Below are 14,642 nucleotides of genomic sequence, written 5' to 3' on the forward strand. Positions count from 1 at the left end.
GATATTGTGAAGTGCAGAGAAGAAAAGCAAGTTGTAAAATGTGATGCAGAGTATGTGCCCATATGGGGTGTGTGTGTGTGTGTGTGTGTGTGCACGCACACAGGAAAAATTATGGGAAACCATATCAAATTTATTTTTAACTTCAAATTATTTTTAAAAATGGCTACATTAGAAGGGTGGGAATGTGAGGGGGGAAGTAGAGATTAGTATACTTGATTTAGTAACTTTTATGTTGTTATGATAAGTATTACTTTCATAGCTAAAACGAAAAAGAGTTAAAGAAAAGTGCTAGAAGACAGGAACCTGTCATATATATGTACATACCCATGTATGTGGATATAAATGTGGGTCTGCACATGTGTGTCTATATACATATGTATACACGGATATATGTAATCCACCCCATGATCCTTTGCTCTCGTAGATATTCAGTAACTATGCACAGAATGAATACAAATTATGTATTTGATAAGTATACCAATTAACATTACACAATTAGTATTACATTAGTAAGTATACCAATAAGCATTTCTTCCTCACTGTCATAGTAATGAGCTCAATTTTGTTTGAGGAAAAGACATAATTGAGCATTGAGGGGAAGCGTATGCATAAAGTTCTTCTCGGAGCACATGCTGCCCAAATCTTACTTGTTGACCACCTACTAAGTGCCAGCTGCCGTGCTAGGCACTCTGCAAACCTCATCTCATCCACCCCTGTGAGTTGCGTGCTGTTATGCCCATTTTACAGTAAAGGAGACTGAGGCACAAAGCAAACAAGCCCCACGCCACACTGCTGTGAGTGACAGGCATGGTTGTTGTCCGCGGCTGTCTCTGCCCACCACACTGCCTCTAGGCCCCCACTGCTCAGTCAGCAGTGCCCCCGGCAATGAAGCTGAGGGGATGGGAAATCACCATTCAGGGACCACAGTGCCTAACTGTTCCTTTGTGGTGGCTGTCACCACAACTTGGTACCCAGGTGCCGAGCACCAGAAGTGGGGCTGTTTCACAGATGTCGTTCATCTAGGGCTCCTGCCTGGAAGTCATGTGTGATCGGAATCCTTAGGGATCAGAATATTTATCCACTTCTACACAGCAGTGTGTGGAGTGAGAAGACAGCTTAAGGGGAAAATCTGCTGTCCCCCAACATGCACAGACACACACACGGGGTGGGGGTTGACACCAGTGGTTCTCCAAGGTGGCCGCCCCTGCAGGTGCCCGAGGAGCCGCCCAGGGCCAGAGACTGTGTCCACCTCCAGAGATTCTGATTAGCTGGTCTGGGTAGGACTTGGGCACTGGCATATTTAAAAGCCACCTGCAGGACCAGCTGCATCATTGGCAGGACCTGGTGCAGAATGAAATGCAGGACTCGCTGCTCAAAAATTAAGAAGAATTTCGACACTTTGATATGCGATGACTTTGAATAGCCCCTGTCATAACTGTTGAGGGACAGTTTTTTTTTTCTTTTATATTATTTGTTGAACTCTTTACTTAGTATTGAGTTAATCTTTTGTGTATAAAGCTAATTGAAAATAGATCTTAGTTAAAAAAAATAAGAATGGGAACAGGAGAGGGAGGTGGAAGAAGAGTGTGGGAGGGAGGGTATGGGGGCAAGAATCACCATGTTCCTAAGGTTGTATTTATGAAATGCAGTAAATTTGTATATCTTAAATAAAAGGAACAAAATTATGGAGAAAAAATTATGAAGAATTTCAAGACTGTGGCAGCAGCCCCTCTAAACACCAGGCCCTGTGCATCTGCGCTGGGCACAGGCCCATGAAGCCAGGCCTGGCAGCCCCAGCGATTTGGAGATGCAGCCAAATTTGAGAGGGCTGAGGACCAGGGTCCAAGCCACCCAGGCGTACTGCAAACAGATCAGTGTACTGCCAAGAGCCCTGGGGCCCCGGGGATTTATCTCCACACCTCTGAATCCTCTTGAAAGCAGGGCTTGTGTCCAGGCCTGACATACCGTGTGGGTTTTACAGGTGACAGTGCAGAGCCACAGGAAAAGAGGGAAGACAGACACCAGCAAAGGCGTGGATTTGCAAAGCCGTCTCCACACAGAACGATGTAGATCAAATTACTTTCCTAAATGACAAATGCGATCCCACTGTTTCATCTTTGTGACTGACTGGTCTAATACTTTGGCTTTGAATTATGTCTGCTGTAGGGGTCTCATCCAACAGGTTTTAAACACTGTACAATAAAGCAGGGTCAGTGTTGTGGCATAGTGGGTTAAGCTGCCGCCTACAATGCCGGCATGCCCCATGAGTGCCAGGTTCAAGTACAGCTGCTCCACTTTTTTTTTTTTTGACAGATAGAGTTAGACAGTGAGAGAGAGAGAGACAGAGAGAGAGAGAAAGGTGGTCTTCCTTTTCCATTGGCTCACCCCACCAAATGGCTGCCACGGAGCCAGGTGCTTCTTCCTGGTCTCCCATGTGGGTGCAGGGCCCAAGGACCTGGGCCATCCTCCACTGCCCTCCCGGGCCACAGCAGAGAGCTGGACTGGAAGAGGAGCAACTGAGACAGAATCCAGCGCCCCAACAGAGACTAGAACCCAGGGTGCTGGCGCCGTAGGCAGAGGATTAGCCAAGTGAGACGTGGCACTGGCCCAGCTGCTCCACTTCTGATCCAGCTCCTTGCTAATGGCCGGGGAAAGCAGTGGAAGATGGTCCAAATGCATGGGCCCCTGCTATCCATGTGGGAGACCCAGATGAAGCTCCTGGCTCCTGGCTGTGGCTTGGACCCAGCTCTAGCCATTGTGGTCATCTGGGAAGCGGACAAGCAGTTGAAAGATCTCTCTCTCTCTGTCTGTCTCTCCTTGTCTCTCTGTAACTACTTCAAAATAACTGTTTTTGGAACACTGCACAATAAAGCATTCTCTCTCCGGATGGGGCGAGGTGGTCACAGAGTTGCCACTCTCAGACTTCTGCCTGTCAGCGCCTTCAGGAACGGCTACTCTGTAAAAATAGCTCCTTCCCTCTCTGGCAAAGAAATGACTTCATGTTCTCTGAGCTAGGAGGTTTTCAAAGCAGCAACTGCACAGGCAGTCACTTAATCCAGACTCCTCACTCGGAGGCTGCGTTCACCCCGGTAATTAAGTAACCCTGAGTACGAGTGGGAGGGGGCCCGGTAGTGAGTGGGGGAGCAGGTGCCCAGTCTACCGCGGAACCGCACCTGACTCAGTCAACCTTGGCGGGGCCCTTCACTCCCTGGGGACTCTTCTTTCTCATCACTACACAAGAACAAGCAGCGATGCACTGCTTTGCCTGCCCACGGGGCTGCAGAGTCTTTGAGAAAGTGTGCTGCAGACCGCACGCTCTCCGAGACATGCACGTGGGGTGATTTTTAAGCAGCAGAAATGGGGGACGGAAGTAGCCAGGCTCCATGGTGCGGGTGGCATTGGAAGTGCAAAGGCAGAAATGCAGGTCAGCCTTGCCAGATTTAGGGGGACTGGCCCAGGACACACTAGAGGGGGTGCCCTCCACCCTCAACCTCGAATAATGGAGAAGTCTTCCCGCCAGGCACTGAACATGGGGGATGTCTCCAGGGAAGCCCAAGCCACTAACGCCTGGGGTCTCCAGCCCCTTAGCACCTCCATGGTCTCATGGGGAGGCAGGAGCTGAGCATATGACCAAACCAAGACCTTGTGCTGCTTGCAACCTGGGAAGCTGCTGTTGTCTGTGACCTTGGACTTCCAGCTCAGTCTTCAAGAAACTTTGGTTTTAGATGAACTTTCTTGTTAGTAGGGCCAGAGCTTGGGGGCTGTGGTGATTTGCTGTGGTGATCTGAACCCTAAGGAGCTTCCTTTTACAGAAGGACTTCCGAGGAAGTTCATAACACCTGAAAAGTAGTTTTCCACAAATTAGGAATTAACAGGAGAATCTCAACTCAGTGCTTACAGGAAACGATGCTGTCAGGCTGTGACTGTGGCTGTCTGCTTTTTCACGCAGACTCTTCTGATGGGGGTTGCAGCTTCCTTGTGGTCTGGTCAGACTCTGGGACACATTTGCCGCTGAGCCTGGACCCTCTCCTGTGGCCAAGCACTTTCTTGGTTGGGATCCAGCCCCAACTCCAGGTCCACCTGGTAGCCCATGACACTCAGTGGTGGTAAAGTGTGGTCCGTGGCCAGCAGCACCAGCCTCACTTAGGAACTTGTTAGAAAATGCAGATCCCCCGGCTCTGCCTGGATGTAGTGGATCCGAAGCTCAGGAGGCTGGGGGAGGGGGCAGGTGGGGGGGCCCGGGGCCGGGATCTGGGTTGAGCAGGGCTCTGGGTGTTTCTGATGGGGCTTGGGTTTGAGGACCGCAGCTTGCAAGGCTGTCCGCTTGGGCAATTTAAGCCAGTCCCTGAGCTTTCCCCCAGACAGCTGCTGAGATGATTCCCTACAAGTTTCCGCTCCTTGCCAATACCTCTTTCCTACCTTCCCTGACAAAATGAGGAAGAGAGAAAAAGTGGTTCAGCAGCATTAAATGCCTCAACTATTATATATAAAATCAGAAGGAACGAAGTTTCAATTTTTGGAAATGAAACATCCAGCCTGCCAGCAGGTATTTCAAGCAGTAGCTGTTGGCTATGTGCAGTGTGAAGCTATACACACAATTGCACTTCTTCTTCTTCTTTTTTTTTTAGCAGAATTTTGAAGTCACAAACTGCCTTGGGGGGGAAAAAGGAAGGTAGAGTTTCTAGTTACTAATTCAAGCTTACACGAGAAATGGAACTTTTCAAGAATAAATTTAAAGTAGGGTTTAAGGTATGATTTCCAGCCGTAGCCTGTGCAAGATAAGTAAGTAGGTTACAGCTAAACCAGGGATACTAGAGGCACGGCACGTACTCCACCACCTCCTGACCCTGCCTGGAGGACAGACATCACTAATTGATCACAGCCATCTTCAGCTCAGACGCCCATTACCCAGGCTCCTGGAACTGGTACGTGAGATGGAACTTGCTTCTTAGCCACTGTGTGTGTCCACCATACCTCATATGTGGACGGCAAGGAGGAAGGGCAACCTGGTTTCCTCTCTGTCCTGAAGCTCTTTAAAGCAGTGGGACACTGCCTACCTGTATGTCACATACACGTAGACCCATACATGTTGTTTACAGAGCACACATAATTAAACGTGCTAACAATCTTGACCCTTGCCAATGTCCTTAAGGCGTAACTTGTACAAGAGAACAGGAGGATGGGACCACAGTACTCTCAGGAGAACAAGCTCTCTCCAGGGAATGGGGACTATCTCTGCAGCAGCTCCAACTGAGAATAACAAACTCCAGGGCAGAGTCAGAGTTCCCAGCAAAGAGGCTTTAGGGATTCCTAACTGCTAGCGAGAGCTTCAGCGAGGCTACCCTGCTGCTCCTTTCCATAGCAGCCAACACGGGGGGGTGGGGGGGTGGGGGCGGGCGTGGCAGGGGCTGCATTTCCCAGATCCAGAATAGCTGCATCAGGGTTTAAATTCTAGCTGGGGCTGGCTCTGTGGCGCAGCAGGTTAACAACCTGGCCTGAAGTGCCAGCATCCCATATGGGTGCTGATTCTAGTCCCATATGGGTGCTGATTCTAGTCCCAGCTGCTCCACTTCCGATCCAGCTCTCTGCTATGGCCTGGGAAAGCAGTAGAAGATGCCCCAAGTCCTTGGGCCCCTGCACCCACATGGGAGACCCGGAGCTCCTGGCTCATGGCTCCAGGCTTCAGATTGGCCATTGCTCTAGCCGCTGCAGCCAACTGGAGAGTGAACCAGTGGATAGAGGACTTCTCTGTCTCTCTTTCTCTCTTTCTTTCTCTTTCTCTCTCTCTCTCTCTCCTCATGTAACTCTGACTTTCAAATAAATAAATCTTTTAAAAAATACATTCTAGCTCCATTATTTATTGGGCTGGCAGCACAGCCCACAACAACCTATTCTCTTTAGGCCAACTCCTTTCCAGTTAAAACATACTCACATATAAACTCCACCTCTAACTCACAAGGAGGATTAAGTGAGGCCATGCTTGTGAAACACACAGGGCAGAGTCTGGCAGGCAATGAGTGCTTAGTACATGCCAGCTACTTCAACTGTAACTTCTGAAGATGGTTTTAGGTCTTCTCTTCTAGAAACCCTCCCTGTACTGTCGCTCTGAATGACCCCAGAGAACCAGTTGGGCAAGCGACCTTCCTGCCAAATCATCCCCCAAGGAAACCCATCTTCTTCTCCCAAGCTGTGCCAAGGCTATGCTGGGTGACTCCGCCCCACCTGTGTGTGTCTTACATTCCCTCATCCCAACTGTCCTACCCCAGCCTCCTCTCCCTCAGCATCAGCCAGTTTTGAAAATGCTGAGTTGGTAGCTCCTGGAGTCAGAGGAAGAGAATGTATCTATTAACGAAAACACAACTGGCAGGTCTCCTTCTGCTTGTCACCTGCTGGTGACACCTGCACTTACATTTTCCTGTACTTGACAGTCCTGTTCGAGACTGCTGCATACAGTCACACAAGCTTCGCACTGTACAACCCAGGAACGTCACTCATGCTGTAGGGCCCAATCGCAGCTGGCAGCTCTGGTTTACGCACTGGGTAAGTCTACTGACCCAACGGATCAGAATTAACCCATGCATTGGAGTTGACCCATGAGACAACTCCCATTGGTAACACTGAGCTGAAAATCTCTGAAAATGCCAGGATAGCCTGTTGCCCTCTCTAGAGACGTCAATCACCTCCATTACCTACAGGGAGGAGAGGAAGGGCCGTTTCTCCCGCATCCCACTTGGCAATTTTCAGAACACAAAGTAACCCTCCCTCCAGCGGGCTCCTCATTCTCCCAAACTCTATGCAGCTCCCCAGATTGTCATCCCCACCATGATTTTCCCCCACATCCACTTTCATTCACCACGCGCACCTAAATGCCATGCACTAGGCCAGTCTCAGCCCAATAAAAACACCTGGGTCTGCTCACTCCCAAGGCACCATGAGCCTCCCGAGGAACCATGGACAGCAAACAGCAATTGCACAAGGATCAGCGGTGAATTCTTCTGTTTTCTGGGTGGCATCACATCTAACTTACACTGAACGCTCTTTATTCTTTGTCCAGCATCCTGGGCAACTTCAGGAGAACCGTGGGAGCTGATGCAATCCCTCAACCTCACAGTTTCTAGATGGTATTCCATTTTCCTGCACTCAACAGGCTCAACCATCACACCCTTGGTGCCAGGCAGCCTTACTCTCCCTTCAAGGTATTGCTTTCTGGCCACACACCCCCCACACCTGCCCCACCTGTCCCTGTCCATCCCAGCCACCATGCCCACTAGTTGTTCCATTTGCTGTGCTGGGACGCACCCAGCTGGGTGAAGTCTGGTTACTTAAGGCAGCCTCCTTCTCACTCTGATACCGGCACCTGCCCTCGCGGAGCCTCTGCAAGCGTCCCAGCTGAGTCTCCACCCTTCCCTTCCCCACTGCTCCTCTCAGCCCCATCCACATAGAGTCAGACAGTCTCAGAGCTTTCCTACTCGTTTTCTAATGACACAGTCCATCCTGTAGCCTCTGACCGCTCTGCTCAGCCCGATTCTCCAGACCTGATGCTCAGTACTTACCCCCAGGAATTCCCTCCCAGAGGCCTTCTTTCCTGCTTGTTCCCAACCCATCCCAAACCACCACATCCTCAGCTCCCTCTTCCTAAGTCTCCCCCTGCCCTCAAGCCTCTCCTCCCATCTCTAGGGCTACCTGTCCCCCAGCCCCCCCCCCCCCATATTGTGTGTCCTGGTACAGACGATGACCCCTCAGGGCAGCCACTGCCGGGCACCCAGTGCTTCCCCAGCATCTTTCCCGCCAGGCACAGAAACAATGTTTAATGAACGAGGATCTCCATGCACCCCAGACTTAACCCCTCCTGTGACAACATGGCCTCTCCTCCAGATCTGTACTCAGCAGGCACAGGCCAGTTACTCTGCCACAGTAGGAGGGAGTTCTTCTTCTGGGAGCTGTTCAACTACTGGCTCTCCAGAACACACAGAAACAAACACCCTGGATGGGTAGCTTCTGCTGATTCTCATGGTGTCAGCCCTCCCATGGGGTTGGCGTCCAGTCACTAGCATGCTGCCAGTGTGTGTGGGGCTGGGGCGAGATGCACGCAGTTGCTTTTGGGAGCTAGGGCTGCAGTTGGCGGCGGCACACGGCTGCCAGAGGGTCCTGCTCATTTTCCTCTCCTGTCACTGTCTCCCACATCTCCTAAAATCTTCATTTTTCTACTCGTTTTCATCCTTGAAGGTTAGGGCCCAAGGTCATCTCCTCTGTGGAGCCTTCCTTACCCCAGGCCCCAGCAGGAGCCACCACAAAGAGCCAAGCACTCCTCTGTGTTGGGTGCACACCTTATACCTGTGCCTGTGCTGTGGGCAGGGTGAAACAGATGATGGCTACAGGTTCACCTGCTGTCGGCAAAGACAAAGACCCCCAGGTCTCTGCAGGGGCCAGCTGTTTACTCCTCGCTGGAGCTCCACACCCAGAGGCAGGAGGTGTTCAGTACAAGCTTGCAGAGGGCAGGAGGCCAGGAGGGAGGAAGTGCAGAGGAAGAGGAGAAAGGGAGGAGGAAGGAAGACTGACTTTGCTCCCCTTGTGTTTTGTTTGTTGTGGTGTTTTGGGACCATATGGAAGCCTGAGTTTTTGCTCCCTGCTCCAAGTCTCCCAGGTGGCTAAGAGAAACATTTCTAGTTACCAGTCCCTCCCCACTCCCGCACCCCCAACAGGCCAGTTTGTAAACTTGACTTCACATCAGCTCTTACCAGAGTGTGGGGAGGTGAGGGCGATGGGTTGAAGTTGTGTAAGGTTGTGCGCTGGGAGTTAATATCCCCAGGGTTTAGCTCTGGGGCCTTCTGAGTCCTATAAGGGGATTGGTCTCTAGTGGAGGTGGTGGGTGGGGGGTGGGGAGAGGTCACCATGACTGGGCAGACGCCTTTAACTGTGGGCTGAGCATCACACAACTGCTCCATGCATCAATCTCTGGCCAGCATGTGGGAGCCACAGAGAGGGAGAAACCTTCTCTGTGTAGATGTAGAGGGCACACACACAGCAGCAAGCACTGTGCATGAATGGAAGGTGGAGGAGAGAGAAGGACCATCAGTTGTCGCTTTATGGGCATCTAGCAGCTGGTGACCTCACCCCAAACCGTAACTCCCCGGCAGGACCATAAAGTCGGCTGCTGTCTTCTCCCTGCGATGGAGGCTGATGTGTGCTCCCTGGCAGGAAATGCAGCCCGGAACACATCACTCTGAACCATGGCATAAATAACAACATTAAAATCACTAGCGCCATTACCGCAAGCCATAACAGCAATTAATAACGCGGGCAAACAGAGTGCAGGGCTAAAAGCCCGCCTCCCCAGCGCTGTCAGGTTCACGGGGGAAATCTGAGCCCCTGGGAGTTGTAGGATTCATGGGGTCGGCAGCCTTCCACGGCGCAATCCTAAACCGTGCCAGTGTCTAAAGAGGGAGAGAACACGACGGGCGCAGATGTGGAAGCCTCAGTTCAGGAGCCCATTTAACGAACGGCCATGGGAGACAGGCGCAGACTCATGGGCTCGGGTTCTGGTCAGCCGTCTGGACAGGGCATGGAGGGTCCCAGCGCCCACCATCGGGACACTGAAGGGCACTCGAGGATGGGGTTCTTCAAGAGAGAAACCAGCGCATGGAACTGGCGGCCGAGTGGCGCAGGCTTTCCAACGTGACTCACAGACGGCTTTTCGACCCCTCCGTGCATTAAGGGAGGCAGTGAATGGAAGGATGGTGACACTCCCTCTAAAATAATCTAGGAAGCGGCCGTCTGCGAGACTTTGACTGCACGTAGTGTACTGAGTGAAAACATTACGGGCAGCGGAAACTCCGCGGCTCTCCGAATATTGGTATGAACATAGCAAGCGCTTCAGCTCCAGGAGCTGCAGAGATGACTACAGTGAAGAGAGCCTGAACCATGGCTAAGACGGACTAGAGAAGACAAGACACAGAACACGCAGGAAGAACACAGAGTAAGGAAGGAGACGCAGGCCGCACCCAGCTTTTTGGAAGATTCGTAAGAGACGGTAACAATCCCTTATAAAGCAGTGACGTTTGGGATGTTTGATCTCGCTTCCAAGAGTAAGGCTGGGTCCGTTACTGAACTGACTCAACTCCTGACCCATTAAAGAGAGATGAAAACTCTAGTTCAGTCCTCAGCTGTGACTTCCCACATCTCAGGCCATTCCTTCTACTCTGGCTGGGCTTTTCTGTCTCTAGACGCAGGTGCAGAGAAGAGGAGAGCTCTGTGTTTGGCCAGGAATCTTGGCCGAAAGCCACTGAGACGTCACCATCAGTGAGTGAGAGACTAGATCCAATTTCTAAAGATTTTGTTTTCTTCCTGAGTGTGTGCCCTGTGTCTCTCTCCTGTCTGCGTTTCGTGGGCCATGTGCAGAGCTGTTTCTAATCTTCTCCAACCACATGTGATTTCTCTGCAATACCAGAAAAGCCTGGTCACCATGATCAAGGTCCCCAGAAGATTCCGAGTGACGTTCTTTCTCGGACCTAGACACACACAGAAGGGGTGCAGACTTGTCTTCTGCAGCACAGGAAAGCAGACACTGTCTCCCCAACGGGCCGGCTCTTTAGGCTGAAAGGGAGCGGTGGGCCGAAGACGTGTGGACACCAACTGGACAGAAACGAAGGGGGAGGGACAGCCATACCTGCTCCGATGACCTCTTCGATTTTCACAAAAGACACATCAATCTCCTTGGCAAACTCCCGGACGGCTTCATTGGGGTCCTCATAAGTGAAGGGATCAATGTAGATCTTCATCCCTGGGGAGCCTTGTTGGAGGAGACAAGCAGGGTTAACATCCCGAGGAGAATGCAGCGGCCGCCAAGTTCTGCTGTTGGCCCCAGCACTGCGGAGTGCACCTGCACTGCCTGCTCTCCTCACCTGGCCCAGCCGCCCCTGCTCCCTCCCTCCCTCTGGGGCCACTCCTGCCAGGTTCCCCGTCCTCTACGTCTCCTCCAGCATTTCTTCTCTTTGTGAGCTCTTGATGAAATGTGGAACAGATTACTTATAAGTGACAGATCGGGACCAGTTCCCATACCGGGCACTCACAGAAGGCAGAGAAGCTGATTGATGCCAACCAAATGCATTAGCGGAAAAGTGGTGGGAAAATGGTAGGGTAGATATCAATATTTATCAACTTGACAACTTTCCTGGCGGAGGCCGCTGTTAAGGTTATAACTGACGGCTGTGATCTGAGGCTGCCAGAGAGATGAGGAGGGAGTAAAAGAGAGAGGGAGGAAGGAAGGAAGGGGGGAGGAAGGAAGGAAGGAAGGAAGGGGGGAGGGAGGGAAGGAAGGAAGGAAGAGAGAGAGAAAGAGAGAGAGAGAAAGAAGGTAGGAAAGAAATTGCTGTTAGAAAAACCCTCAAAATGGAGGTGCCAAGACAGGATACTGGAGGACAAAAATGTGAGTAGAAAAGTTAACAAAATTCTGTTAGGAAAAGCACGAAGTCCACGTGGAAAAAAATGAGATGGAATGAAAGACAAATGGTGATTGAACTCCCATGCCTTCAGACACACTGAAGTATGAAAAACGAAGAAAATGGTGAGTGAGGAATACGTAAAGGAATTTAGAGCTTGTCACAGAGGTGCCCAGTGCTAAGACAGATAGGTGTGCATGGGGACAACACAGAGAATTGTCATTGCAGGAAAAATACATTCAAGAAGTGGAGGAGAGGGGGCGCGCTAGTAAATGGAACCCAAGAAACAAATGGATTCCTCGCAAGGTGATTTGTCAACATGCTTGATGTGTCATTAGGCAAAGTGCAGGACAGGCAGGGGTCACACCCGTGGGAGAGCAGTGGGCCTCCCTCCAGCCGCTGCCTTACCCAGGGCCGTGAGCAAGGACACCTCAGGCTCAGCCCGGGCCTCAGTCTCCACCGCAGCACTGCAGCCCCGCCCCAGCCACCGCAGCCTCTTCTCCGAGGCTCCCAGCCCTGCACGCATGCTCTGGTTTTGACATTTTCCACCCACAAACTTTCTCACAGGTCTGCTGGTCTCCTAAGCGAACACTACCCTGGTCACCAACTCCAGTGTGTATAAGAAGCGTTAGGCCACGATCCCAGAGCAGGAGGAAGACACAGCAAAAAACTGAGCCAGATTCCTTTTAAGACCAAGGAGCCTGGGGGTCCCGCCCAGAGGAACAATTTTTTTTTTTTTTCTGACGATGGGTTCTTCCTGGCTGCTAAATAAAGCCAATCTTGGCCTGCTGGTTTCAGGGTGGCTAGACCTTTGTAGAATGCTCCTTGGAAACTTTGGGATGGCACAGACTTTGCACAGAGCAAGTGGAGAGGGCCTTGCCGTCATGGTGCATGTTCTAATCCCTGAGAGACTTGAGAGCGGTGTGCCCCATGAGCATGCCTAAGAGGGGGCGCTGGTTTACTAACAGTGGACGAAGAGGGAACAGAGACAGAAGACTACCAACCGTTTCTCAGCTGCCACAGAGAACAGGTAAAGAGCAAGAACTAGTGAAACCAGGTGGACAATGGGCCAAGAACCAGGACCGCACATCCAGGCCACCCTGGTCCTGCTTAGGGTGTCCCCAGAGGGCAGGTTTTGAAAGCAAGTGGCCTATCTGGGAGGCGATCCCAAGATGTACCTGAGTGAAGCGGGAAGGAAGACAGGGCGTTGGAAGGCTGTGTTTGGGAGACCTGTGCTCAAGCCACCGACCACTGTGGTCCCTGAAGCAGCTCTCAGCTCCAGAGTCCGCCCATCCTGGGGTCAAGGAAGCTGTGGTATTTCCATACTGAATCCCCCACCGGCTTTGGTCATGGACTGCTTGGCCTGCTGTCCGGGTGGGTGGTGGCGCTGGGGAGGGGGGGTGCCAAGGTCATTGGAAACATTCAGGCAAAGAAACAGATGCTGCCAGCAGGCAGAAGTCAGCCACTGTGCGCTGGTGGAAGGAGGGAGGGAGAGACCGGGCAACAGATGCACTCAGAATGCAAGGGGACAGCAGGTCGCTGCCAACAAGCCGTGACTTCTCCCCAGTTCTGTGCAGCAAAGAGAGGAGGGCCAGAGGCCAGCTGCCTGGGCCCACAGGTGACGTCAGAACCCAGCAACCTTCTACCAGCCCTACAGAACATGGTAAGTCCACATCACCCCTTAGAAAAGTTTTTCCTCCCACAAAGAAGGAGATCACCAGCTGTGGCATAAAAGCACCCTTTGCAAGTGACACTCCTAGCACGGTGCCTGACGCACAGTGAGGCCGCACTGCTCTATCAGTAAATTATTCTAGAAGTGTCTGAGGAGGTAGGGAGGGGAAGCCAGGTGGGGTGGGCAGTGCGGGATGTAAGCCGCTTAGGGTTAGATTAGTTGCTTTAAAAATAACTACGTTGCTAATTTAGATCAAGGGCTTTTAAGCCATGTATGCTAAGCTGTCCTACAGGACTCTTCCATGGGAACTAATTAAACAATCTAGAATGTGCTGTAATGAACGGTCTGCAAGGGAAGACATACAGGAGGACAAATGGGAAGGGATTCCGAGTTCATGAGCTTTGCAGGGCCTGGCTGCATGCAGCTGGGGGAAGGGGCTACTCCCCGGAGGGAGCGCGTTCCTCTCCAGGGGCTTCCTCGTTCTTCCTCTTGGCCAGGAAAGTGCAACGAGGTGGGCCCTGCTGGGAGAAAGTGCACACAGCAAGGAGAGCCGGCTGCTGGCCCACTGGCCTGGAAAATCAAACAGTGTGTGCACACGTGTGTGTGTGTCAGGGTATGCGCAAACTCATGGCTGCTCTTCTGGGGCCGGGGGCTTCGGCTCTCACTGAGGCCTTTTCACCAGAGGCTAAGGTGGCCACCTGGGGCCCCAGAGTGGGTACATGATGCTGCAGCATCCATTTAGCACGTCCCACTTGCTGCATCCATGCAACTGTACAGATTGTATTTATTTTCCCTGAAGTTGACAGAAGCATCGTCGCATTGGGGAGGGGACACTTAAAGAGTGAAACTGATGGCCTAAGACACGGCCCTAATGCAATGCTTTGCCTCTCCCTGAGGTCTAACAGCCCAATAGCGTGGATGGAGGAGATGGCCCAGGCACAGCTCCTCCAGTGGAGGGCAGACGGTTCTGTGCTCGGAACCAGGAGGGAGCCCAGACAGGCAGCGGCTCCCGCTGCATCCACCTCACCTCGCAACGACACAGCTCCCAGTGCCCTCACCCATGGCCCAGCTCGCCTTTCTGCAGACCCAGAAGACGAGGAGGGGAAAAGAAATGCCTTCAGCCAGGCAGAACAGGTCATTTGTCTTTTGGCTCATTTTGTGTTTCTGCATAAATCCTGCATCCGCCTGTTCCTGCTCCCACTTGCCAGTGAGCAGTTTTTAATTATCAGGAAAATGGTATTTAGTGCAATGAATCACAGACAGCGAGCGAGGCTGCAGAGTCAGGCACAGCCGAACATTTGGAGACGGGACTCAGAAGATGTCGTCAGACTGTGAGTGTTGGGGAAATATTATTAGTGGTAGTAATAATAATATCAGATGTAACATCGTATAATGCATGGCGTTTTAGAATAATCTGTACAATGCCTCACATTGCTATTATTAACATAAACATCATTAACATATTTATCACGCTTTACAATTTCCAATTATTAACTGGTGCTCATTGATGAAGACCTGTGATTGCTAGTGCC

General features: G+C 51.6%; 1 protein-coding gene across 1 annotated transcript in view; it reads right to left on the reverse strand.

The window, feature by feature from the left end:
- EPHB1 (EPH receptor B1) overlaps window positions 1–14,642 on the reverse strand; it is a 431,842-nt gene that overhangs the window by 66,842 nt on the left and 350,358 nt on the right. Inside the window, exon 10 of the mRNA XM_051818616.1 lies at window positions 10,667–10,789. Coding sequence (XP_051674576.1) covers window positions 10,667–10,789 — 123 coding nt within the window. The remainder of the gene's footprint in view (window positions 1–10,666; window positions 10,790–14,642) is intronic.

The sequence above is a fragment of the Oryctolagus cuniculus genome, chromosome 4, assembly GCF_964237555.1.
Source record: "Oryctolagus cuniculus chromosome 4, mOryCun1.1, whole genome shotgun sequence".
Taxonomy (NCBI): domain Eukaryota; kingdom Metazoa; phylum Chordata; class Mammalia; order Lagomorpha; family Leporidae; genus Oryctolagus; species Oryctolagus cuniculus.